The 26234-nt window shown below is 40.6% G+C and overlaps 1 protein-coding gene across 2 annotated transcripts in view; it reads right to left on the bottom strand.

The window, feature by feature from the left end:
* The window catches only part of AKT1 (AKT serine/threonine kinase 1), a 127848-nt gene that overhangs the window by 37961 nt on the left and 63653 nt on the right, over window positions 1–26234 (bottom strand). For both annotated transcript variants that reach the window (XM_051978263.1, XM_051978264.1), the window contains exons 3-9: window positions 22295–22423; window positions 13626–13737; window positions 12159–12306; window positions 11152–11283; window positions 10955–11020; window positions 3713–3781; window positions 879–1004 (exon numbers count right to left, since the gene is read on the bottom strand). In XM_051978263.1, coding sequence (XP_051834223.1) covers window positions 879–1004; window positions 3713–3781; window positions 10955–11020; window positions 11152–11283; window positions 12159–12306; window positions 13626–13737; window positions 22295–22423 — 782 coding nt within the window. The remainder of the gene's footprint in view (window positions 1–878; window positions 1005–3712; window positions 3782–10954; window positions 11021–11151; window positions 11284–12158; window positions 12307–13625; window positions 13738–22294; window positions 22424–26234) is intronic.

The following is a 26234-nucleotide window of genomic DNA, read 5'->3' as shown; positions in this document are numbered from 1 at the left end:
CTTCACAATTCCAAAAGCCTCTAGATATTCAGTTTCTTTCCTCAATTCTTTTCTCTTTCAAACTTTTCCCCACCAAAACTGGACATCAAATCCAGGGTTTATTCTGCTTCTTGCCTGGTTCTTGCCATTTCTCTAGGCTAAGTAACTGGCTCTTCAGAACCAGAAGAACATATGATGACCACAATAATGTAAATTATTGAGCAGAAAGGCTTTGGACTTAGGAAATGCAGTGGCCAATCATGACTTCAAAAACCTCTTGGATGGGATGAGGACACTTACTTTCTGCCTACGGCAGAGAAATAATGGACTAAAAGTGTAGAAGAAGATGCACATTTTCAAACCTGCCAACATGTTGATACTTTGCTTGCATCTACTTATTTGTTACAATGAAGGGTTTGTAGAGTGAAAGAGGGACTAATTTATAGGATATGACAATAAGGAATGGAAAAGAAAAGATCGGAATAAAACATCTTTTAAAATGCAGAAGAAAAACAAAAAAAAATGGGAACAATATAATAAAATAGGGCAATTTTATTACTAGCTGGTTAAATTTAATGTAAGGAGATAAGGACAGAGGTAGAACCTCCTTTTACTGATGCAGACTGTCACCTTCTCTGCAATTTACAGAGAAGCCTTAGAGAACTACCCAGGGCAGAGAGGTTGAGAGATTTACTTCATTCACACAGTAGGACACACGCATTAAGTGTCAGAAGTGGGATTTCAATCTAAATTTTCCTGGCTTTTAGACTAGCTCTTAATTCCACAACCCCAAATTGCCTCTGTTTACTTCATAACTTTTTAAAATCAAGAGACTGACTTTAATACTGTTACGTATTCCTTCCCCTTTTTTTCAAGGCCCAAATTATGGTTCTCCCTACCTTGAGGTCTCTGTATACCACATTCTTCTCAGAATGCAAGTAGTCCAGCGCAGACACGATCTCTGCCCCATAGAACCTGGCTCTGTCTTCAGAGAATACCCGTTCTCGAGAAAGATGGAAAAATAGCTGTGGAGACAGAGACACATTATACCTCCTCAATTCCCTTTTTCCTGACCTTTGGACAAAAAAACAGCACTGAGGCAGGTATGAGGAATAAAATGATTGCTAGTCCTGATGAACACCTTCTCCCATTTGTCCCAAAGTTTTGTGTATAGATATTCTTAAAATTTCAATTCAAACCTTCATAAGGGGTCTACTAAAGAGAGGGCATTCTGTGTATTCAAATACTAATTAAATAAGTGGTTCTCAAACTTTTGTTCTCAATATCTTTATACTATTGAAAATTATTGAGAATCTGTCCAAAGAGTTTTTGTTCATATGGTTATATTTACAAATACTGACCATATTAGAAATAAAAACTAATTTTCAATTTGTAGACCCTCTGAAAGGGTTTCAGAGACACCTCCCCCCAAGATTCGCTGGATCACATTTTGAGAACCATGGGTCTAAATGACCAACTAATCTAGAAATGAGTCCTGGAAGAGGAAGCTACAGTCAGCATTCAAATCCCTGTGCCCTGAAACCTTTGAGACAGCATACTGGGAAAAGGGACAAGGTGGAAAGAGTACTAACTTGGCTTCAGGAGGTTTAGGAGGGCAGTCTCTTAATTGACCATTTTCAAACAAAGGGAAGAAGGACTCTTACTTCTAATTTTCCTTTTACTTAATATTATTTTATTTTTTCCAATTACATCCAAAGTTTTCAACACTCATTTTTATAAGTTTTGAGTTCCAAATTTTTTTTCTCCTTCCATTCCTTCTCTCCTTCCTCCCTAGAGAGTAACATCTTAATTCTTACAGAGCACTTTCTTTATAACCTATAACCTTCCATGAAGTAAATAGTTCAAGCATCATCCTATCTATTTTATAAGTTGAAAAATAACAAAAAACAAAAAATCTATAAGCTATCAAGTGACAAAGCAGAGTTAAGAACTCGGGTTCCATGGACTTCTTTCCCAAAACTCTTTCCACAAAATCTATTGATCTTGATAATGTGAAGTTCTTAGGTTAAACGCCAATACAGTCTGTTTTGTCTGAAAACACACTGGATTCAAACCACTATTCCTCTACACACATCCTCCAGGGACTCTGGGGAAAACACAATTCTACCACAAAGCTTCATTTCTCCTTCTTCCCACAGGTTCAGCTCTAGGGAAGGGAAGGAAGGAAAGAAACAAAACAACAATTAAGAAACAATTCCAACTGTGTGCCAGGCACTGTGCTAAGTGGTTTACAAATATCTTATCTGACTTTCATAATAAGCCTGAAAGGTAGATGCTATTATTAAACTCCATTTTATAGGTGAGGAAATGGGGCAGAAAAAGATGAAGTGACTTGTCCAGGATCAGTTAGTAAGTGACTGAAGCCAGATTTGAACTCAATGCTTTCTGACTACCTTCCCCTGTATCCTTATCCACCTTAACCTATTTCTAATAACTTAATATGTTTACTAGGTATTAAGTTGACAAGATACTATTTAATCCTCTCCAATGAGTCCTAAACTCCTGGAAGTCGAAGAGGAAAAGTAGTGTCTTCAGTATGACCATCCAAAAAAAAAAAAAAAAAAAAAATCCCATAGATAAGAGAGCTTCCTACATCCCAGTCACAGCTGGTAGTTTCTATTTTCGTGCATTAATCATCAGTGTATTACTGTTTCCTGTAATCAAACAAGTTAACCAGAATCAGAAAGTGAAGCATTTCTAAAGCGAAGGGTGCTGCTAAGAGCATCTACCCTTTTGCCCTTCCAATTTACCCTTCCCAGGCCATCCATTTTCCTTCTGCACAGATTGGGTCGTATTATTCTGCTCTAAACTTTCTATGACTCCCTATTGCCAAGTTAAGTTCAAGTTCATGTGCAGAGTATCCGAGATCCTCCACAAACTGGAAGCACCCATCCGTGCCATTTATACTGTCTCCACGGAGGAGGAGGATGAAAACTAACATTCACATAGCCCTTACTATGTAACAGGCACTGTGCTAAGTACTTGGCAATCATGTCATTTTTATCCTCACAAGAGCCCTGGCAGTGGGAAACATTATTATCCCCATTTTATAAACATAAGAGAGTGAAGTGACATGCCCGGGATCAGAGAAGCAGTGAGTGTCCGCGGCTACATTTGAATCCAGGTCTTTCTGGCTATAAGCCTAGTTGTTTATGCTCCAGCCAAACCACCATGTATACTTATTGTGTATCTAATTTATACTTTAACATATTTAACATGTATTGGTCACCCTGCCATCTGGGGGAGAGGGTGGGGGGAAGGAGGGGAAAAATTGAAACAAAAAGTTTGGCAATTGTCAGTGCTGTAAAATTACCCATGCATATAACCTGTAAATAAAAAGCTATTTAAAAAATAAATAAATATATGCTACAGCCAAACCAGACTCCTCTCTACCATCGTCCAAAGGTCCCCATCGTTCTGGAATGAGTCTCCCCCCCTTCTTCCCCCACTGGATTTCCTGTTAGAAGCCAATTCATGGGCCACATTCCCAGAGGGGATCCCTTTGATGAGAAATAACCATCCCCAGAGATCCCACACCTCCCTTCTTCAGGGAGCCGGCTCCCACCTATGTGTCCCTGACACCGTGTACCCGGGCTATCTGTGTGCCTTACAAGCACGCGCCCGAGGGGCGTGGCCAGGCCCTATCTCTCCTCCCCAGCGCCTGGCCATTACTCCGGACTGAGACCACGGATCTGCCAGGGCTCATCCTTACCTCTCCTCCATTGGCATACTCCATCACAAAGCACAGGCGGTCATGCGTCTGGAACGAGTACTTCAGTGCCTAAGAGAGAAAGGACCAGGCATTCTTTTATTCATTTATTTATTTTTCTTCTTCTTCTTTTTTTAAATTAAAGCTTTTTATTTTCAAAATATATGCCCTGATAATTTTTCAATGCTGACCCTCCTTGCAAAACCTTATGTTCCAAATTTTAGACCCCTTCCCCTTATCCTCTCCCCTAGATAGCAAGTAATCCAATATATGTTAAACATATTAAAAATATGTTAAATCCAAAATATTTATACATAGTTATACAATTATGTTGCTGCACAAGAAAAATCAGATCAAAAAGGAAAAAAAAATAAGAAAGAAAACAAAAAGTCAGCAAATAACAACAGAATGAGTGAAAATGCTATGCTGTGATCCACACTCAGCTCCCACAGTACATGGCTCTTTCCAGCCCAGGACCATTGGAACTGGCCTGAAACACCTCATTGTTGACAAGAGCTGTGAAAGATCAGCCATTTCAAGACAGAAGGAATATCAGAGGCTTGTGGACAAAACTAAAGCCTAGAAGTAACTTGCCCAAGATGTAGCCAAGCCTCCATTCTACCTTGGGTCCTGCTAATTCCACATCTACACTCACTAGCTACCCCTCTTGTACGCGCTGTCCTGCGGTGCCCTCCGTGTGTGTACACCTCCTCTCCCAAGAAGACTATGAGTAAACAGGAAAAAGGACCAGTTTGTACAAAAATATTTATAGCTGCTCTTTTCTCAGGGCAAAGAATGGAAATTGAAGAGATGCCCTTTAATTGGAGAATAACTGAATGAATTATGGTACGTGGTTATGATGGGATGCTATTGTTCTACGGGAAATGACAAGCAGGATGCTCTCAGAAAAACCTGGAAAGTGCTCCATCAACTCAAGCAAAGTGAAATGTACTGTGTACAAAGTAATAGCAATATTGTGGAATAATCAGCTATAAATGATTTTGCTATTCTCAGCAATACAATGATTCCAGACTACTCTGAAGGACCTATGATGAAAAATGCCATCCATAGCCAAAGAAAGTATTGATTGTGTGTGAATATAGACTAAAGCATAATCTATTTTTTAAACTTTATTTTTCTTGAGGATTTTTTTTTTGGGGGGGGGGTGGTGAGTGGAATGTTTTCTTTTGCAACGTGACTTTTACGGAAATGTTTTGTATAAAATCACATGTTCCTTCTTAATGTGGGTTGGGAGTAGGGAGGAAGGGAAAGAACCTGAAACTGAAAGTTTTAAAAAACAAATATAAAAAACTGTTTTACATATAGCTGGGGAAAACTAAACTAAAGAAGATTATTAGTTTCCTGAAAGCAGAGGCAGGTTTTCTCCTCTTATATCTCTTCTACAAGTAAACTAGATACAGGACAAAACAAAAACAGGAGCTCAACAAATATATTAACTTTTGATGATGACTAAATCCTGAAGATAGGGTAGCTCAGCGGAGCAGTGGATAGGGCACTAGGGTTGGAGCCAAGAAGACTCATCTTCCTGAATTCAAACCTGGCCCTGAACAAGTCATTTAACTATTTGCAAGTCATTATTTGCCTCAGTTTCCTCATCTGTAAAATGAGTGGGAGTAGAAAATGGAAACCACACTAGTATCTTTGCCGTGAAAACCCCAAATGAAGTCACAAAGAGTTGGATATGACTGAAAAACAGCTGAATTTTACAGTTACCAAACACTTTCCCCACAATACCTCATGATGAGAAAGACAGTGTAAATGGTTATCAGAGGAGGAAACAGCTTCAGCAAATAAATTATTTGCCCAGTGTTACACAGATAATAAGAGGAAATAATGTTTTATAATGGAAGAAGCCCAGACACCCAGGTGCTGGTCCTAGTCCTGTCATCAATAAAAGTGTGTGACCTTGTACCAAGTCTCTTCTCTTTACCAAGCAGGCCTCAGTTTACCCCTTCACAAAATGATTACAGTAAACTAACTGGTCTCCCATGAAACTTCTCAGTTCTGATTGTAAGTGATGTAGCCGGAATTCAAATCCATGTCTCTTGCCTCTTGTAATTTTTTTTGTGTGTGTGTTGTTCTAATGGTTTATTATTAAGAAGTTACTAAGTGCTAATCACTATGCTAAGTGTTAAGAGACATTCATAGGAGCTCATACTCTAATTGAGAAGACAAAACATAAAGAAGATTTTATGTTTATCTTCAGATAGTGGCAGAAGGAAAATTCGGGCAATACTTAGGCAGGGAAACAGATAGAAAGTGCCATCCATATCCAGTGAGAGAACTATGGAGACTGACTGTGAATCAAAGCATTGTATTTTTCACCTTTTTGTTGTTATTGTTATTGGCTTGTTTTTTTTTTTTTCTTTCTCATGTTTTTTCCCCCTTTTGATCTGATTTTTCTTGTGTGGCAAGACAAATATGAAAATATGTTTAGAAGAATTGTACATGTTTAACCTATATTGGATTGCTTGCTATCTTGGGGAAAAGGAGATAGGGAGAAAAATTTGGAACACAAGGTTTTGCAAAGGTGAATGCATTTGGAAAAATAAAATACTACTTTAAAAAACCCCTTAGGAAGGGAAATAGTAGAGCAGATGACAAGGCCCCATGGCAAGACCAATGGTAGGGCATATGGTGCCTTCCCAAGAAGATAACGGGTTCAAAGGTTAGAACAGAGGAGGGATTCTGGAATATCTCCAGCAGAGTAAAGTTTGAGGGGGAGGAGGTGGTCAGCATCTACTTATTAGTGCTTTGACAGAGCTGAGCTGTGGGGCAATATTAAGGGAAGGGAAAGAATCTAAAACTGAAAGTTTTTAAAACAAATGTAAAAAATTGTTTTACATGGTAAAATTAAACTAAAGAAGATTCTTAGCTTCCTGAAAACAGAGGCAGGTTTGCTGCTCTTCTATCTCTTCTACAGGACAAAACAAAAACAGTAGGGATGAGTCCGTGGTTCCCTTGGGTGATAGGAGGTATTATTGCTCTATTAGCTACTACCTATAGTACAATGGAGCCTGGAGTAGGCTAATGCCCAGATCGGGGCTATTTTTTTCCATTTTCCCATGGCTTCTTTGATTTGATTATTTGTCCTTGGAAATAAAAGGTAAATACAACCTGTAACTTTTCCATGCATGGTAACTACAGTACCTAATATAGCTAAGTCTTATTCTTTAAAGACACTGGGAAGAGAAACACAAACAGGGGCACAGCCTGTAAATGTGGCTATTAGTCACTACTCAGGTGGGCTTGTGCCAAAAGAGTGTAGCTGTCAGTTTGTTCCCTTTGTGGATCGTGGGTGGCCAATGGCCACTTCCGAGATGCCCCAGTGAAGCTGGGAGAGCCAGACTGCTGGCTCTGTATACAGAGCATATCGTTAGGGAGCCAGGCTGTGCTAACAGCTCTTCACAGCAGGGGTCCAATAAAGGCAGTGAGAACTGAGGGATTCTGGGGTCAGGGATTTTCATCCCTCCTTTTGGTCCTGCTACTGACATGGTACCCAGAGTTCTCAGATCTTTCGCCTATGTTCTAGGATACTTCTGTGTAACAGTGGGACATCAAAGTTGGATCAGCCAAGAATCTGCCTAATTGTGCATTTTGTCCCTCATCCCTCTGCCTTTGAAAATAAGGGCTTTCCTAGTCAGAACTACTATGAACTCTAATGTATAAGTGAGCCCTTCGATGGATTATCCTTAGGAATGGAAGCTCAAAGGAAGCCCATGCAATTGTTAGTTGTTCTTTCTGCAAAAGCATTATTAGTCTCCTATGTATATTTAGGGTTTTGTTGTCAAGTCACTTCTTGATCTCATTTCAGGTTTCTTAACAAAGATATTAGAATAGTTTGCCATTTCCTTCCCCAGCTCATTTTCTGAATTAGGCAAAGAGAGTTAAGTAACTAGCCAGAAAGTGTCTGAGGCTGGATTTGAACTCAGCTTTTCCTGACTCCTGGCCCTGCACTCTATTCCCTATGACACCTAACAGCCCCAATAATGTGTGGGTGCGTATGTGTGTAATATTATATACACACACACACATATATATACACACATATATACACATAATATATATATGTACATATATATATATGTACATATACATATATATATATATGTACATATACATATATATATATATATAATAACTCACATTTTTATGAAAGGCAGCATAGCATAGTGGAGAGAGAACTGCATTCAAGTTCTACCTCTAACATACACTGCCAGTATAAACCTGGGCAAGGCAATTCTCTCTAACTTATCCAATTTGCAAAGAAGACACTAACCAGCACTTAAGAAAGAGAGTTCCTCATGAGAAGGGGGGACAGTGGAACTTGAGGTTCCCTATAACACTTTAAAGTTATAGGATAATTTCCTCTTTCTCTTGTAAGACAGACAGTACGGTATTATCATTCTCATTATTACTTCCATTTTACATATGAAGAAAAGTGAGTCAACTGTTGCTCCAGGTTCATGTGAATCCTAAGAGCTAGAGTTGAGCTTCAAACTCACAATCCCTGAATCTGGCTCTGGATTTACTTTCCACTACAGCATGCTGCCTCTATCTTCTGGACAGAAGTAAACTGTTGTTACATATAGACACTCAGAATCTCAGCCCAAGAAAGGAAGGACCTTGGAATCTCTCCTCTAACCAGGAATTCCCTCTATAAATCTCCCCAAAATGGCCACCAGACTTTAATGAAAGACCTTTAATGATGGTGTCCTCGCTACAATTCCAAAGCTCAAATCATTAGGAATATTTTCCTTACATGGAGCCCAAATCTGCCACTTTGCAATTTCTAGCAGTTACTAAGCACTTCATCTCACTTAGAACCCTAAGAGATAGGTGCTATTATTACCCTCATTTTACAGATGAAGGAAGTAGGCAGACAGAGGTTAAGTAGCTTGTGAAGTCACATAACTGGTTAAGTATCTGGAGCCAATTTGGGTCTTCCTACTATAGATCCAGCATTCTTTCCACTGTACTACCTGGTTCCCTCAGGTTAAACAGGTAAACATCCCCCAAATCCCTTTAATTGATCCTCCACTCTTTGTACCATCCTGGTTCCCCCTCTACCAAATATTCTTCCACATTCTCTATGCCCTTCCTAAAATGTGATATCAAGAAATGAATGCAGAATTCCACATGTTCTTTGACTAAAGTAGAGTTAGACCACTAATACCTCCCTAATCCTAAGCAATTATACCTCTGAATGCAGCCTAAGATCCTGTTAGCTTTTCTGGCTGCCATATTATAGTTCTGACTCATAAGGAATGAAAGAATTTTTTCAGATGAACTCCTATTTGGTCCCCACTTTCCCTAGCTTATAATAATGGGCTGTTATTTCTTTAACCCAATAAAAGAATTTTACATTTCTACTTCTTAAATTCCATTTTTATTTATCCTCATTACATCATGTTTAATCCTTGTTAAATTTATCTCTACATAAATCCATATTAAGTCTAATAAAAATTCAGTTCTTTGATTCAGCTCACCTTTCTAACCCGTTGAGATCTTTTGGAATTATACTTCCTTTGTTCAACATGTTAGCTATCTCTGCTAGCTTCCTGCAGTAACAAATTTGATAAATCTACAATTTACTTCTTTACTCAAGTCACTGAAACAAATTTTGAACAGCACAGCACAAACACAAATTCTTAGTATACTCCAATGGATACCTTTCTCCAAGCTTTTTTCCTCAAAAATGTTAAAATAAAGCCCTATCTATATAAGATATGCTGAAATATATTATATATTGGTACAGATATTTTTAGAGATATCTAGATATAAACATTTACTTTATCTACATTATATAGATATATTTTAGAGATATTTAGATATAAGCATCACTATTATATTTATTTTATCTATATTATGTAAATGTTTCTAGATACATAATAGATATATCTATATAGAGATACAGACCTAAAGATATAAAAGCTATATCTAGGCTCAAATTAGTTTAAATAATGAATTCTGTGAAGGCTTGAAACTCACACCATTTGAAGTGATAATTATATAAAATATTGGTGCCTGCCCAATGGAAATCTGCAGTGCAAACTGGAATAATGAGGCCAGTTTATGGATTCCATTACTGGAATTAATCTGGGAGAAATTAACTATAAATAAAATCTTTTCATATTCTTTGTCAACTCATCTTAAATTTTTGTACTTTTGACACCTTCTTCAAGTCTATTCCAAGTTTGTGTCAGGCTTCCCTTGTTTTTATCTTCTATGTACATCTACTAAAATTTTAAATTCATTTTTGAGTTTCCACATCTTAGGCAACAAACATGCCTTTCTTCTTGTCATCTCAAGTATATGTTTATGTCTTCAGATTTTCATTTTTGAGGGCTTCTAACTCCACCAAGGTTAACATTATTGTGCAGAACTATAGTCCATGGTATTCTACCTATCTTCGTCTGAACTCTGTGAAATCAGCTCTCCTAAAGCTAGGATGCATGTCAGATTATGTCTATTTTCTCCTACCTCTCTACTGTAAATTTTAAGATGGAGGTAACACTCCTTACCAAAATTTCCATCATTTCTATTTCAACAATAAAATCCACACAATCCCAATCTGTCTCCCCATCTTGAATGTGCACATGCAGGCACGCACCCCCCCACACCCCAAGATGGTCCATTTGAACTCTGAACTAGAATGTTAGAATCTGAAGGCGATTGAAAGGTTTGGTCACAAACCACACTTAAGCCAGGATCCTTTCTAAAAGCCATTAATATGAAGAGAAGGAAGAGACTTTAGAATTCTGCTCAAAAGCATTACTTGCTCTTGACTCCACAAAACTGGTTACAAAAATCCATCCCCCCCACCCCCCTTGGAATAGAGATGGTTATCTACAGGTGTATAAAGAGTGGCACCTTGTCAAGACATGGTCATATAGGAGTTTGTTTTTCTTAAATTATTTATCTTTGTTATAGGACAGAAGGGAAAATGGAGATAGATTAGGAAGAAATGACATTACTGGGAAGGGGGGAAGTCAAATGTTTTTCTTTTTTAAAAAGTTTAAAAAAAATTTTTAAACAATTTTTTGGAAATTACATGTAACTAGGAGAAATTAAAAAAAAAAAAGTTAAAGCAAAAACCTCATAAAATAAATAAAAGAATGAGAGCACTTGATCCATCCCTGGTTATAGACAGAGTGATCAGGAGGGTTTATGGTAAGATGGCTCTCTGAGCCCCTAACTCATGATGAGAAGACCAACACTTACTGTCAGGAATGGGTGCCTGGAGTTCTGTAAGACTCGATTTTCCGTAAGCGTATGAGCCACCTCATCCTGTAAGACAAGACCCCAAAATGGTTATCACTCTTCCATCCATGCATCCAAACATCCTCCTCCCCCAGAGACCAAGTCCCTAAGGCTAACTGTCCCGGGGCCGGTCATTTCCAAACCCAGTCTGGGCTCACCTTGGCCACGATCACTTCCTTCTTGAGGATCTTCATGGCATAATATCGCCCAGTTGCCTTCTCCTTCACTAGGATCACCTTCCCAAATGTGCCTTTGCCCAGCAGCTTCAGGTATTCGAACTCATTCATTGTCTGGAAAGGCATTTCAGATGAGCACAGAGTCAGCACTGGCTAAGCAGGAAGGCATGCACTCAGGGGGCTTCTGTTTTAAGATATAACAGAGCCTTGCACCATAACTAAAAATACATTTCTAGAGAAAAAGCCAGGTGGTAAAGCCACAGTCTCTCCCTTGGAAACTACTTTTGGCAGATCAAGGGCAAGATGAGGGCCCCTGATGTCCTTGATACATCCTTCACTGCACTAGGCAGATCTTTCTCCAGAGACCAGAGATGCTCTAGTAGCCCAGAAGCTTGCCGATAGAACTCAGGGGTAAGAGTATGGAGGAGGAGGAGGGGGAGAGAGACAGCTTTCTCCAACATGTTTAACCAAATATTAAACATCTTAAAATTAAAAATTTAAGAATGAGGTTGGAGAGAAAAGTGAGGGAAGAAGAATACAGTCCTCAAAAAGAGTTCCACTCTTTTTGTTGTTGTCTGCTTACATTTTGTTTCCCTTTTTGATCTGATTTTTCTTGTGCAACAAGATAAATGTATACATATATTGGATTTAACATATATATTTAACATGTTTAACATATATTGGATTACTTGTCATCTAGGGGAGGGGGTGGGAAGAAGGAAGGGAAAAAGATCTTGCAAGGTTCAGTGTTGAAAAATTAATGTATATGTTTTGAAAATAAAAAGCTTTAATTAAAAAAATGATCTTTCTAAAAAAAAGAATCACAGTGTTCATGTCTGCCACCAAGAACAACACCTGGTATTTGTATATCACTACTAACTTTTCAAAGTCGTCCCTGTCTCAGTCCCCTCAGATGCAACAAGATCCCTGCAGAACAGGGCAAGGCTTAGGGAGAAGGGAGCTCATTCATCTGGACGGACCATCCTTACCACTTTGTGTTTGGGCTTTGTTGTAGACACCTCCATCTCCTCAGCCCCAGAATTGTCACTGGGTGAGCCTGATCGGAAGTCCATGAGTTCTTCCTCCTGCTTTTTTAGGCTGTCAGCCACCATCTGGATGGCTTTGGTCCATTCTTCCCTGAAAAGGGTCACAGAGGATAGGAGTCAAGTCAGGCCTTCCTCACCTGCTGCTCACACAGGGCATACATTTCCCAGTCCCAGTTACTACCCAGGTAAGAAAAGATTCAATTAACCATGTGTTTTCTCAGCTAGATCCCTCTGGACTTTGATAATGCTCATTCAGTAACAGCAAATCATAGCTAACAATTATATAGTGCTTAAAAGTCTGCAAAATACTTTGCATGTATTATTTCACTTGATCTTCACAGCAAATATATAATTACTGCTTGCTGAGTGCTAGGCTACTTGTAATATATCTGCTGACAAAAAGGCCACAATCCCAAATGACAGAATCTCAGAGTTTTAGCAGATTTTAAAGGCCAGTCTAATCCACGCTGAAGCCAGAATTTCTGACAAAATAGCTTAATGACTTCCTGCAAAGGGAAACTACCCTGAGACAGCTCACAATACCCTAAGACAATTCTAACTACTAGAGACTTTTATTTCTACTGACCTGAGCTAAAGAAGACACTGTCCCTGTTGGTGAAAAGTTCAGTTTATCAGAGGAAGAAGAGGCTGAATGGATGAAATGATAAGAGATATACAGAGTGTTCTAGAATTTAATTAGAGAGCAATCACTCCCAGATTGGGGTAGGGATTTAGTTCTGGATTTCGAATTTTCTTCAAAATGGATGTCTTCTATTTGAGTGCTGGAAGATAGGGCTAGGATTGATGGAAGGGAAGAAGAGTGAGTAGGTAGTGAGCTCCCTGCTACTGAAGATGTTTGAGCAAAAGCTGGATGACCAGCTGCCAGGGAAAGTGCAAAGGGGATTTCTAAGCTGGTAGAACAATGTCACTGGGCAGAAAGAGATTCAGAGCACCTAAACTCTAGTCCCATTTCAATTCAGTCCCTCTTCCCTTGCTGTATAACCTCAGATGAGTTCTTTCTTCTCTTTGAAACTCAATTTCCTCATCTGTAAATTGGAGCAGTCCTTTGAGGACTTATAGTGAAAAGGGGAAGAATTACACAAGTAGAGCCCCTAAGACAGACCAGTCCTGAAGAGCATCCACCTAAGGTCAGCTCCTATAGCCTCAGGGGCTAAATGAGAACTAGAATGAGGAATGTTAATGAGTCCAATTCCATTTTAAGGGAGAGATGGCGCAGGTGTGGACAAGGGCCATGTCTTCCCCATAGTTACCCAGGTAATATAGTGCACTCTGGGGACTCCAACTCCAAATCTGAAGTTTTTAGAACCCACCTCCCTCCTTTCTTTCCCCTTTCCCCCTTCCCATCTGTCTCTGGGAGGGGTTTCTCTATTAAACATGAATGAAACATACCGCTCCTCGGGGGTCTCCACGTGAAACGTTCTCTCAATTACCGTGGTCCACTGCAGGCAGCGGATGATGAATGTATTGGGTTTGGGTCGCTCTGTCTTCATCAGCTGGCATTCTACCACAGTCAAGGAAAAGAAGTCACGGTATGTAAGCAAGTTTAAATAATCATTTGTCTTTATTCCAATCCCTCGAGTGGCTTCAATTCATCAGCCAGGGAATGTCGCTAGTACGCTCCTCAGGGAGGCACAGAAACCGTCTGCATGCGGCTCGGGGAGGGGGGCGCTGAGAAGCCAGGGGACCTGGGCAAACACTCTGGGTGGCTGGGGGGGCTGGGGACCAGACAGGGGGCTATTCAGGTCACACAGCAGGCAAAGAAAGGGACCTAAATAGAGAGGAGAAAAAGTATTAAATCTCTCGTCCAACCTTAAATTTAAATTCTGGCTTTGTCCCCTACCTATCTGGGTGATCTTGGAAAAGTCCTTCCCTTCTCTGAAACTCAGTTGCCTCTAGGATCAAAAAAAGGATTTAATTAGGTGACCTCTAAAGTTCCTCTGGCACTAAATTCTCTAAGACCTAAGATCCATCCTGATGGCAGCACTAGCTCTCAGCCAGAAATCATCTCCAAGTCTGGGGAGGGAGGTTCCCACACAGGGAGAGTCACCTTGGAGATTTTACCCAAAAGAATGTTGTAAAACCAGAGATGGATGCACCTGTCAACAAGGCAGAGTGGAGAAAAATCATGGAATTTGTAATCAGAAGACCTGGGTTCCAATATCCTGCTACAGCCCTCACCATCTTGCAACTCTGAGTGAGTCACTTACCTACACAAGTCTCAGTTTCCTCCTCTCTTAATGTATCTCACACTATCCTCTCATCAGTCAGAAGGTCAGAGATAATCTCCCATGTTGACAGATGGGGCCTTCTGAGTGTGAATACCTGAATGCTACCCCACCCCCTCATCTTCCCAAGCAAGACACAAACAGGTACATTTGTATTTACTTCTTAAATAAAAATAAAAATAAAAAAATAAATATAAACGATTAAAAATAAATTCACCTAGCTGAATGTGGAGGTCACAAAAAAATTGATAAGCACAAAAAGATACCAAATATTCTGCCAAGATTTAATTTTTATGGAAAAAACAAATAAGCACATCTATCCCATTAGTATGCAAATTTGCTGTCATCTTTAATAAATGGTAAAAGTATAGATATACCAGAGAATTGTTTTAACATAAATTTCTCTATGATTTATTATCAATGAATGTTTGATTTATATATCTATATACCCGAGGCTGCACAAAAATTTCTCTAGTAAAAAGGGCTCACCAGTAGAAAAAATTTAATAAGTCCTGGAATAGGCAAGGGTCAACAGGAAGGAAATGTCAATAGATGAGTACTGGATTTAGAGTCAGGAAGTCTGGCCCTCCTGTTGAATTCTGGCCCTGCCTCCTTCCCACATATTATGCTATTAAACTGTCAGCTTCATAAAGGTAGAGCCCACATGTGATTGAAAATTTTTATCTCCTTTGGCTCTCATTCCAGTCAGCTGATGGATGATAGAAGCTACATCTTAGAAATAAGCTAGTCCAACCTGTACCTGAACACAAATCCATGAAATGTTCACTGAATTGAATTAATCAGGGGCTTATATTATCTCTACTTACCTGAAAGGGCAGGTTTGCTTTTACTTTAAATTAATTCAATCCAAACCCTCAATTACCGTAATCACCCCTTGCATGTGACATGCCCCATGAGGAAAGAATCTGGTAAATTCAAAAAAACCCAGAAATTTGAGGTACGGTTGCTCCTCTGAACATCTAGCCTCTCTAAACACTGAAAGGATTGAATGTCATTGGGGAGGGGGAGGTCTCTGATAATCACACACACAGAAGCCTAGGAGGAATCTGAGAACCAAAGTGTTCCCCACCTGCTCTAAAGACTCACCTACCACATGATATCCAGGAAAGGGAGGAGGGAGAAGAGAAAGAAACTTTTTGAATAAATTAAAAATTCCAAGATTTTTAACACACCCTCCCCTCGCAGGATCAGAACCCGGGAGGGAAGCTCTCGAGGGCTCAGGACGGGGGCCCTGCCTGGGGAATCCGGGCCGTCTGCGGAGAATGTCTGGAATTCCATCTCGAGCACTAGCAACCAGGCAGGTTAGGGGCTTTTCAGGGCATGGGAACTGACCTCTGGAGGGGCCCCAAGGGTCAGGGGCACACATCAGATATTGAACAATCCCCGCAGTGAAATCTCAGCTCCCTGATTGCCCTTCAGAGCCTGCCTGGCTCCCCAGCCCAACCAGCTGCCTTAGGAATCACAGATGAGCCAGTAAAGGAACTGAGAACTCACTGCAGAGTAAAACCAACACAGGCAGCTCACAAGAGCCACGAGCTCACTACAATGCCCACCCCAGACCCCAAGAGCGGGGAAGGGATACAGGAGGATGGACAGAATGAGAGAAGGAGCTTCACAAGGGCTGACTCAATTTCTGCAAGCACCAACCAAGCACACACTTCAAAACTGTGCACTGTTCACAACCCCTCTGGCTACCTATCCAAAACCCAAGCAAAATGTCCTCCTATCATCAAACCCTCCCCATTGATTTGGGCCACATTCTGACGGCCCTGCCTCCAGAACATCACCTTTGACTGCCGGATTAAAAACACTACTCGCGTTTCCTAAAAATCCCATTGTTCATGACTTCCTCAAATCCCCTAGCAAGGTAGCACTCTGTAAGAACTCCGAGACTCCCTATGCCTTACAGAACTGAGCACAGAACTGGGCACCGAGAAGGGCTTCATGACTTACTCAATTAAATATTTACTGAGTGCCTACTACGAGTTTGGCACTTCAGCAGCTGAGGAAAAAAGTGGAACATAATTAAGTCAGCCCCCTGGGAGCTCACAGTATGATTGGGGGAAATTATATTTGAGAGACAAAAAAAAAAAAGATAATAATATGGGGCAATCAATTTTTGATTAGGTAGGAATTCAAGGCATGAGTATCAAAGTGAGAGCTGTGGGAGCTTACAGGAAGGAGAGCACCTGTGCATTGCTAGAGGTCAGAGAAGGCTTTGTAGAGGAGATACAATTAAACAGGGCCCTGGAAGAAGGGTAACATGTAGACTAAGGACCCCCAAGTTGTCCTGGATATTTGCAAGCTCATTTCCTCTGTACTTAGAATGGGAGTGCAGTGAGACCACCTCAATGCCAGAAGTCTCCAGGTAATGCAGATAAAAGACTACTGCAGAAGAAAGTTCACTGTTCTGGAACTTAGGACTCTGACCATCAGAGCCATGAAATGGACTCTTCTGGGAGTCAGACCCCTGGACAGGTCTGTAGAAACACTGCATTAAGAAGTGGAAGGGACCTTAAAAATCACAGTTGCCTAAATGACCCTCAATAGCCTTTTAATTAGTCTCCGTGACCTAAGTCTTTTTTCTTTTCTCCTATCTATATCTATCTATCTATCTATATAAAATAAATTAATATTCTCCACTCACTGATTGGCCATGTCCATAATCCTTCTCAAAAACTGTTCTATTGTCTCCCAAATAAAATCCATTTTCAAGTGGCACTTCAATTGCCTTTCCAACTTTATATTCTATTACTACCCTTCCCATATTAGACCAGCTCAACAGGCTTGCTATCAACTTAGTGTATGGGATGCTCTATCTCCCCCCACTGTACAGGTGATCCCAAAGGAGACCTTTGGGGCTCTTCTGTGTCCTATCTCTAGAAAAGGCCTTTGACCCATGTTTCCTGCATCCTTACAATAACTCTGTGAGGCAGACAGTCTAAGTTTATTCTTCATCCCCATTTCACAGATAAGGAAAAGAACATGCAGAAAGGTGAACTGATTAGTCCAAGGTCACAAAGCTAATTAGCCAATGCCAAAGCTTAGGTCTCTTTCCACCACCCCATCACACCAATTAATTCTCTTGTAAAGACAGAGAGAGACACATAAAGAGAAACAGGAAGAGAGAAAAAGGAAAAAAGAGACAGAGAGAGAGAGAGATAAATGGGCTGGGGGGGGAGGGGGGAGGACAGAGACAGAGAAAAAGAGATTCAGAGACAGAGAGACAGAGAGAGTGTGTGTATGTTGTGTGTTGTGGAGGAATCTAATCACCCCCTTTCCCCAAATCAGCATTTTCTACCAGTAGTATTCCAACTGCTAACCCTAACTACACGCACAGCAAGATGAATAATAGAGATTTATCATTTAATAACCACTATCATTCAACCATGTCACAGGGAAGGTTTTTGTTTGGTGAACAAATATGCCCTCTAATTGCCCTGCTCAGTCATTAACCAACAATACTTCCCAGAGCAGAGCCTTCTCTCTGCCTTGGAACACAAGTACAAACAATACTCACTAGGCACGGGTGCTGGGAGAGCGGGGCAGGTGGAACCCAGGCTGGGAGCCAGAAGACCAGGGTCCCAGGCTTGCTTCTACCACCAAATCTCTTAGGTGATTCTGAGTGTCTTCCCTAACCGAGGAGCCCCAGTGGCACCCGTGTATAAAATGGAGATAACATCTCACTGACTAATGTCAGATCTGGACAGTCTTAGAAACTTTCTAGACTAATCATCTTATTTTACACAGCAGGAACCTGAGGCCCAGAAGAAAATGAAGGGATGGTATATGGACTCTACATTCATGGGAGAGAGCTAAGAACGGTGTACAGACAGTTTAAGTCAAAGACATATAAGATGTGATTCTATTAACTAACAGCCTGTGTCATTATCTAAGGCTTAGTCATTCTGTTTTTACATACATAAAATGGGAATCATTATAAATAACTACCTTACAGAGGTTTTCTATCAGTCTTAAATGAGAAGATAATGTGAATCATATTCCAAACTTTAAAGTCCAAAGTAAACATCTACTGTTTAACGTGATCATTATCATACAGAAAAAATATCACAGAGACATAGAGTATCTTTAAAACCTGTTTCTGGAAAGGATGTTTACTCTAAAGGTTCTCTGTGTGTGTCTCTTTTTCTCTCTGTCACTTGACTCGTTTCTCTATCTCTGTCTTCGAATCTATCTGTGTGTGTGTGTCTCTTCCTCCTCACCCTATTACAAAGCAAATTCCTTGAGTCCAGGGACTGTTTTTGCCTTTATACATTGGTCAAAAACAAGGTGGCCCAGTGTGCCAAAGTTCTGGGCCTGGAATCAGGAAGACTCATCTTCCTCAGTTCAAATCCAGCCTCAGACATTTACTAGCTGTGTGATCCTGGACTTACCTCTGCTTGCCTCAGTTCCTCAGCTGTAAAATGAGCTAGAGAAGAAAATGCAAAACACTCTAGTATCTTTGCCAAGAAATCCCCAGATGGGGTCATAAAGTGTCGGACACGACTGAACAACAACAAAATGCTTGTTGACTGACTTGAGAGAATAAGGGCAGCGTATACTGACTCATATTAGCAATTTAAACCTGAAGGGAGGTTTCTACAGTATACCCAACTTTTCAGAAAAAGAGGGACCAAGCTAAATAAACTGCAGTATGAGGGAACTGGGAGAGACTTTATGTTAGAGACTCCTAAGTTTATTAAGCAAAGCTGTGGATGGAGTCTTTCTCCCTTCTCCAAACATTTCTAAGCAAAAGACTATCACTGGGGAAGTCTGAGGCACACAGATGTAATGATGTCTCATGAATGCCTCCTCCTTCTCTCTCCCTCCCTCATTCAGAGTCAGGAGGTTTGTGACCTTGAATCTTTAATTCTCCATCTTCCTCTCTCCCTCCTCTCCTCTTGCTCTTTTCCATGTCTGCTTCTTCCACCACTTTTTACTTCGTCTCTTATCTGATGGAATCCCTCCTTTCCTCGGCTCAGGTATCATCAGCTCCATGGAGTTTTCCCTGCACCTCTACTTTTATGAGATCCTTCTACCTTCCTCACGGCATGAGACTTGGATTTCTGCCTCTATCCTCTTCTACTTCTCAACACAGCTATTTCTGCATGCTGCATTCCCATTTGATTTGTTTTTCATCCTTGTATCCCAAACCTACTGTCTAGTATGTAAGAAGCACTCAACAAAGGCTTGAATCGACTGTTCTCTCCCACCCGGACGAAGAGCCATCTCTGTCACTCACCAACAAGTGAGAGTTACTCTGTGAGGTTCAGTTTCCACACTGGTTAAAGAGCTAGCATTCTTGTGATTAAGAAACTGTCACTTGGGCATTCTCTCTCAGGAATTGGAAGCCCGATATTCATGTCTTAGTTTGGACTCTAAGTGGGAAAAAGAAAAATGGCGGATGGGGGAGGCAGAGGATGGAAGAAGGGTTACTAAATAACTGATACTTGGGGGTGGCAACAAAATACCGTGAGCTTCCTAACCCTTCTTGAAATCCAAACAAGGAGACCTAGTTTCAACTTGATCTCCAGACACGCCATCCTCATTCCTATCTCTATGTGTGTTCCTCTAGCTTAGACTGTCCTTCCCTTTGGTCCTCTTCTCCGATCTGAACACTACTTAGTCTTCAAAATCCGCCCCTGTCTCCTTCAGGAAACCTGTCTTATCCCAATCCAACTTCTCCTTTCCCTGACTTCTATTTACCTTCAGAAGCTTGAGCCACACAAGTAAATGCTTCCTCAAAAATTAATTTTTATCATTCACTGCTGTCCTAGGTGAGTGAATCTCATCTGCTAAATCGGACCAGAAACACCCTGTGGGCAGGACTTGAGGATGCTTTTCCTCGGTCTCCCCCAAACAGTGAGACCTCCAAGAACAGTGGATCTGCTACTCCACTGCTTCCTCCCATATTTCACCTAGTTCAAATCCCTATTTTAGGGGAAACTGAGGCCCAAAGGGGGGAATAGATTTACTTAGTCACAACACAGCAAAGACTGAAGTCTAGCTCTCTTGACTCTAAGTTTGGGCTTCTTTTTATTATTAGTGCCATATATCTGTATGCAGCTGAGGAGAGGCATCTGGAGAAGAAAGGGGGTGCCCAGCTTAGCACACTGACGAGGCTTGTGGAGAAGTGGTTCTGGGCCCGCTCTGCCCTTCCCGCCCTGGGCCGGCTCAGCCGAGGCTGCCGCCAGGGCCTCCATCCAATCGTTCCCCTCCCCCACATCGCACATATACTGATGGCTGGGGCTGGTGCTAGGGGCGTTTGAGCTGGAGAGTCTGCCAAACCGCAGAACATGCTGAGGAGGGCACTCTGAGTCTTCCTTTTGCCTTTCCTAGCACATCCCTGGGGGGCAAAATGAAGCCTGAAAAACCAGGTTCTAAAACCCTGCCAAATTCAGCTGGAAAAGCTAGCCTGCCAACAGAAACCTGTGGCAGGAACAGAGTGAACCTCCACCTTCCTGAAGGGCCCACGCCTCCACACACGAACATGTATTTTTCTCTGATGGGCACCCAAACTTCCCCAAGGACTCAACAGGCCACTTAGTGTGTCAAGTCCTGACTAGCAGAAGGGAAAAGGGGGCACCAATAAAAATAGAGACAATTAAAAAAATAATAATCTCTTAATAGCCCCACCCCCAGATTATCCAAAAACTGTTTACACAAGACTTTGGATTATAATCTGTGAGAAAGGCACGTCAGTTCAGACAATCTAACCCCTCAGTGCCTGGCTTTGCCCGCAGCATCTCTAAATGTGTCCAGGGGGCAGAGACAGAGGTAGAAGGATTGCCCCCAAAGACAGGAGGGGAAAAATATTTTAAGATCATCAACAGAGCGACTGTCCAGTATTAAGATGTGCTTCCGGGCTCTTTGATTCAGCTGTGTCACTCTGGGTCTGTATCCCAAGGAAATCATAAAGGAAGGGAAAGGACCCACATGCACAAAAATGTTTATAGTAGTTCTTTGTGGCAGCAAAGAATTGGAAAATGAGTAGATCCCCATCATGGGAAAATGGCTGTAGTATAGGAAGGTAATGGGATATTATTGTTCTATAAAAAATGATGAACAAGCTGATTTTAGAAAGGCCTGGAAAGATTGACATGAACTGATATTGAATGGAACAAGCAGAACCAAGAATATATTGTACACAATAACAGCAAGATTGTGTGATGATCAACTATGAAAGGCGTGGTTCTTCTCAGTGGTTCAGTGACACAAAACAATCCAATAGACTTTGGACAGAAAATGCCATCTATGGAGATTGAAGTAAATCAACACACTTTTTTTTTCTCTCCCATAGTTTTTTCCTTTTGTTGATTTTTCTCTCCCAACATGATTCATAAAGCAATGTGTATTTAAAAAAAAAAAAAAAAAAAAAAAAGATGAGCTTTCAGGGAAAATAACCAAGCTGCCATGAGAAGACTGAACATGAGCTCTCAACAGGTACCTGGGGAAACATTGGTGGCTATCTTTGGAGTACCTAGGAATGCCATGGTCACTCCTAAGTTATGCTCCCCCTATACTCTGTCTCCTCAAGTTCATCAGATTTTCCACCTAAGACTTGGTCTCACATTGCAGAGGGGTCAAGCTACATTGAGTCTAAAAGTCTCAAATTTAGAGATGAAGAATTCATCTCTCCACAAAATCTTTAATTTAAGAAATGGAAGAAATCTCAGCGGACATCTCCTTCAACTCCCTCATTTTGTTGAGGCTAAGAGACAAAGTGGTTAAGTAACTTATCTGAAGTCACACAGGTCAGGAAGACCCAATATCGCACAGGGTCAGTTTGTCAGAATTGAGGGAATTACTTACGTGCAACTGAGAAGTTGTTGAGGGGTGACTCCCGCTGGTCCACATCTTGTGGCCGTTCCTTATAGCCAATGAAGGTCCCATCACTCTTTAGCAAGAAGTAGCGTGGCCGCCACGTTTTGATGTATTCTCCTAGAAGCATAGCCAGAGACAGGAGGTGAAGACCTGATGTTTTCAGTGTTTTTTTTTTCCTACCCAGATTTAACCTTAAAGGGTTAAATAGACTGCATTGTATCAGTAATTTACAGAACTAATAGAATAGCATGAACACTTAGAATGAGAATAAACTAATTGTACTAATTTCATTTTTATGGCCAGTTCCAATAATGTTGTCTTGAAGAGAGCCATCAACACCCAGAGAGAGAACTGTGGGAACTGAGTGTGAATCACAACATAGCATTTTCACTCTTTTTTTTTTTTTTATGTTTGCTTGCATTTTGTTTTCTTTCTAATTTTTTTCCTTTTTGATCTGTTTTTTCTTGTGCAAGATAATTGCATAAATATGTATACATATTGGATTTAACATATTTTTAACATGTTTAATATATATTGGATTACTTGCCATCTAGGGGAGGCGGTGGCGGGAAAGGGAGAATATTTGGAACACAAGGGTCAATGTTGAAAAATTACTCATGCATATGTTTTGAAAATAAATAGCTTTAATTAAAAAATTGAGGGGGAAAAAAAGAAAAGATGTTAGAGAATGAATCACTTTTTTCTATAAGGATACCATTATTTTATACATCATCTAGATTTTTTCCATATCTCTTTTCTTCCCCACTCCCAGAAAGCCATCCCCTCTAGGATTATAGAAAGAATCTAAAAAGAAGAGAAACAAATTCAGCATACACAAAACATGATATCTATGCAATGTATCACACCTGTAGACCTCAATCTATGCAAAAGTGCAGAGGGGATATATCTTCTCATTTTCTTCTGAGAGCAAATTTGTTCTTAATAGTTTTACTACATTCACCTTTGATGATGATGGGATTCTTTTACCTTTCTTTTGTATGCTTGGTAGCTAGCATACTGGTGGCACTTAATGCTTACTGACTGCTTGACTTGGCGTTATTGTTCTTTCCACTTACACTACTGTAACCATTTTGAATACTGCTTTCCTGGATCCATTTCACTTTCTCACAGTTTATGTAAGTCTCTCCATGGCTCTCTGAAGTCATCCTTTTTATCATTTCTTATAATACAGTAATATTCCATTATATTCAGGTACCATGATTTATTGAGCTATTTCCCAACTCATGAACATCTGGTCTAGTTTCCAGATGTGCTCTACCACCACAAAAGTGTTGCTATAAACATCTTGATGTATGTGGATCTTTTTTTGCTGTTGACTTTTTTGGGGGGAAAAGGAGGAGATGGAAGGGAGAGTCAAAGACCTCTCTAGGTCAGAGTGGAATCTCTAGGTCAGAGGGTACACACATTTTAGTCATTTTAGCTGTATAACTTCAAATTGAACAAGACAAGACGCTGCCTATCTTTCCACAATTCCAAACTACTGCAGTCTTTTTCATCTTGGGAATGAGGCAAAGCCTCAGAGCTGTTTTGGTTTCATTTCTTATTATTAGTCATCTGGAGCATTCTTTCTTGGGTCAATTCACTTTCTAGAAGTTTTCTCCATTTTGCAGTTGTTTGTTCATTTCAGTCCTATTTGGGCTTTTCTTGGTAAAGGTACTGGGGTGATCTGCCAATTCCATGAGGAAAAAGAGGCAAAACAGGGATAAGTGACTTACCCGGGGTCACACAGCTAGGAAGTGTCTGAATCTGGATTTGAACCCACGAACCCAATCTTCTTAATTTCAAGCCCAGTGCTCAATTCCCTGTGCCACCCAGCATTTTACTCAATCACGATTGGGTTCACTTGGTACATTTAAGTGTTTGTAAAGAAGCTTTACACTAATCCAACTTCTCTAAGACTTACTGAAAAAGACAACTCATTTCCATTATGACAATGAAAGCTGATGGGAATCAGGATTCTGTTTACAAAAATAGGATTATCACGTAATACATAAAGCAGTTACACCAGCTGCTTTCGGTTCTTCAAAAGGTTCTATCCCTTAGGGAATGTATATAGCCACAACAGATACCCAATTATCTCTAGGATCAAATAGAAACCCTTGTTTGCCATTAAACCGCTTTACAACCTGTCTTCTTCCTTTTCTCCACTCATTTCGGCTGTATCCAACTCTTGGCGACCCCATTTGGGCTTTTCTTGTCCTTCCAGGACATTTCCTTCTCCAGCACATTTTACAGATGAGGAAACTGACGCAAACAGGGTTAGGTGACTTGTCCAGGGCCACTCATCTGATAAGTGTCCGAGGCTGAATGTGTTTTAGTCTCCTTGCATATTGTTCCTTTCCATACACTCTATGGTCCTGTTAACTGGTTAATGTATTCTTTCTTACAATGTTCCACCTCTCACCTCTGTGCCTTTGTCCTGCTTGTCACTAACACTTAAGAACCATCTCTAGAATCCTTGTCTTTTAAGTTCAAAAGCCACTTTCTGTAGAATCCTCTCCTCCCAACTTTCCTTCTACATTCACCTTCCTGAGAGTTCGTATGGAATTCATATATACCTACTTATGTGGAAGAATGGGATAGTGCACCGTCCCAGAGTCAGAAAGCCCTGAATTCAAATCCTGCCTCAAATCCATCCTAACTGTGTGAGCCACCTGCCTTAGTTTTCTCATCTGGGAAATGGGGAATCACACTGGCCACCAACCTATTTTGGGTTATTATGAGGACAAATGAGACAAAGGGTTTTATTAATAATGGATGATGATGTTTTCTTCCTTATCAGAATTTAAACTTCTTGGGAGTAGGAAATGTTTTCATTTTCTCTGTTTAACTACTTAATTCTTAATGACAATGACTGATGAAGAAAGTATGAAATGGACAATAGTCTTATACATAGGTTTATTGACCTAGGATTTATTTGTAAGACGGGTCTCAGGAAGGGGGAGGATGGGACTTGTTCCTGGGGATAAGCAAGGTCACAATGGCAGGTTCGGGGCTAGATCTCTGCTCTTCTGCCTCCCACCAAGGGCTCTTTCCAACATATCACACTTCCCCACACAGAGCTGGAGGGGGTCAGGAGGGTGTTTAGGAAGAGAAGGATAAACAAGTGGAGGAGAACCCAAGAAATGGGAAGAGATGCTGAGAAGGCTTTAGGCCCTTTGCTGTCAAGACAGTTGGTCCAAAACTGCTGCTGGCAGCAGTTAGTAGCACAATCAGGAATGAAACCTGTTTCCAAATCTATCCTTTCCAAAAAACATCATGGTCCTCTCAATTCAACAAATATTTATTTAATCATCCATTATGCCCAAGAATGATGGTAAGTGCTAGGAGTATAATCCCTGCCCTCAAGGAGTATTCTCCTGGGGAGACATGTATACAAGTAGGCAAGTACAAAATAATGATGCAAAGTTGTAGAAAATAATGATTCAAAGTTATACAAAAACCATTTTGAGAAGAAGAAAATGCTAGTAATTAGAGGGATGGGGAACAGACAATACAGTCAGGAGGTAGTCCCCAAGCTGTGAAGAAGTTAGAAAATGACTTGAGGAGGATAAGGTAGCAAATATTCCCGCCTTACTCCCCTGGCCCTGCTTTGCACATAACAGCGACTAATAAAGGGTCACAGGGAACAGTCCATGCAACTAAAAGATTACCAGTGGATGGAAGGAATTTAGGGGAAGAGTGAGACAAAAATGAATGGGCAAGTGGGGCAGGGACAGTTTGGCTTAATTACAGAAAGCACCTCAATAGAAAGAAGCAGCCTTGTCCAAGGATGTAAGTCAATCATTACATAGAATGGAGTGTGGGGGGAGCAACAGAAGGGGTTAGGAGTACTACCAAATATGTGTTGACCAAATATGTTTCTGATATTTGTTGTTTGGTTGTTTTCAGTCATCTCTGACTCTTC

Source organism: Antechinus flavipes, chromosome 2 (assembly GCF_016432865.1).
Source record: "Antechinus flavipes isolate AdamAnt ecotype Samford, QLD, Australia chromosome 2, AdamAnt_v2, whole genome shotgun sequence".
In the NCBI taxonomy this organism is placed as follows: Eukaryota; Metazoa; Chordata; class Mammalia; order Dasyuromorphia; family Dasyuridae; genus Antechinus; species Antechinus flavipes.
Note: the sequence above shows the minus strand (reverse complement) of the source record. Positions and strands in the feature narration are given on the sequence as shown.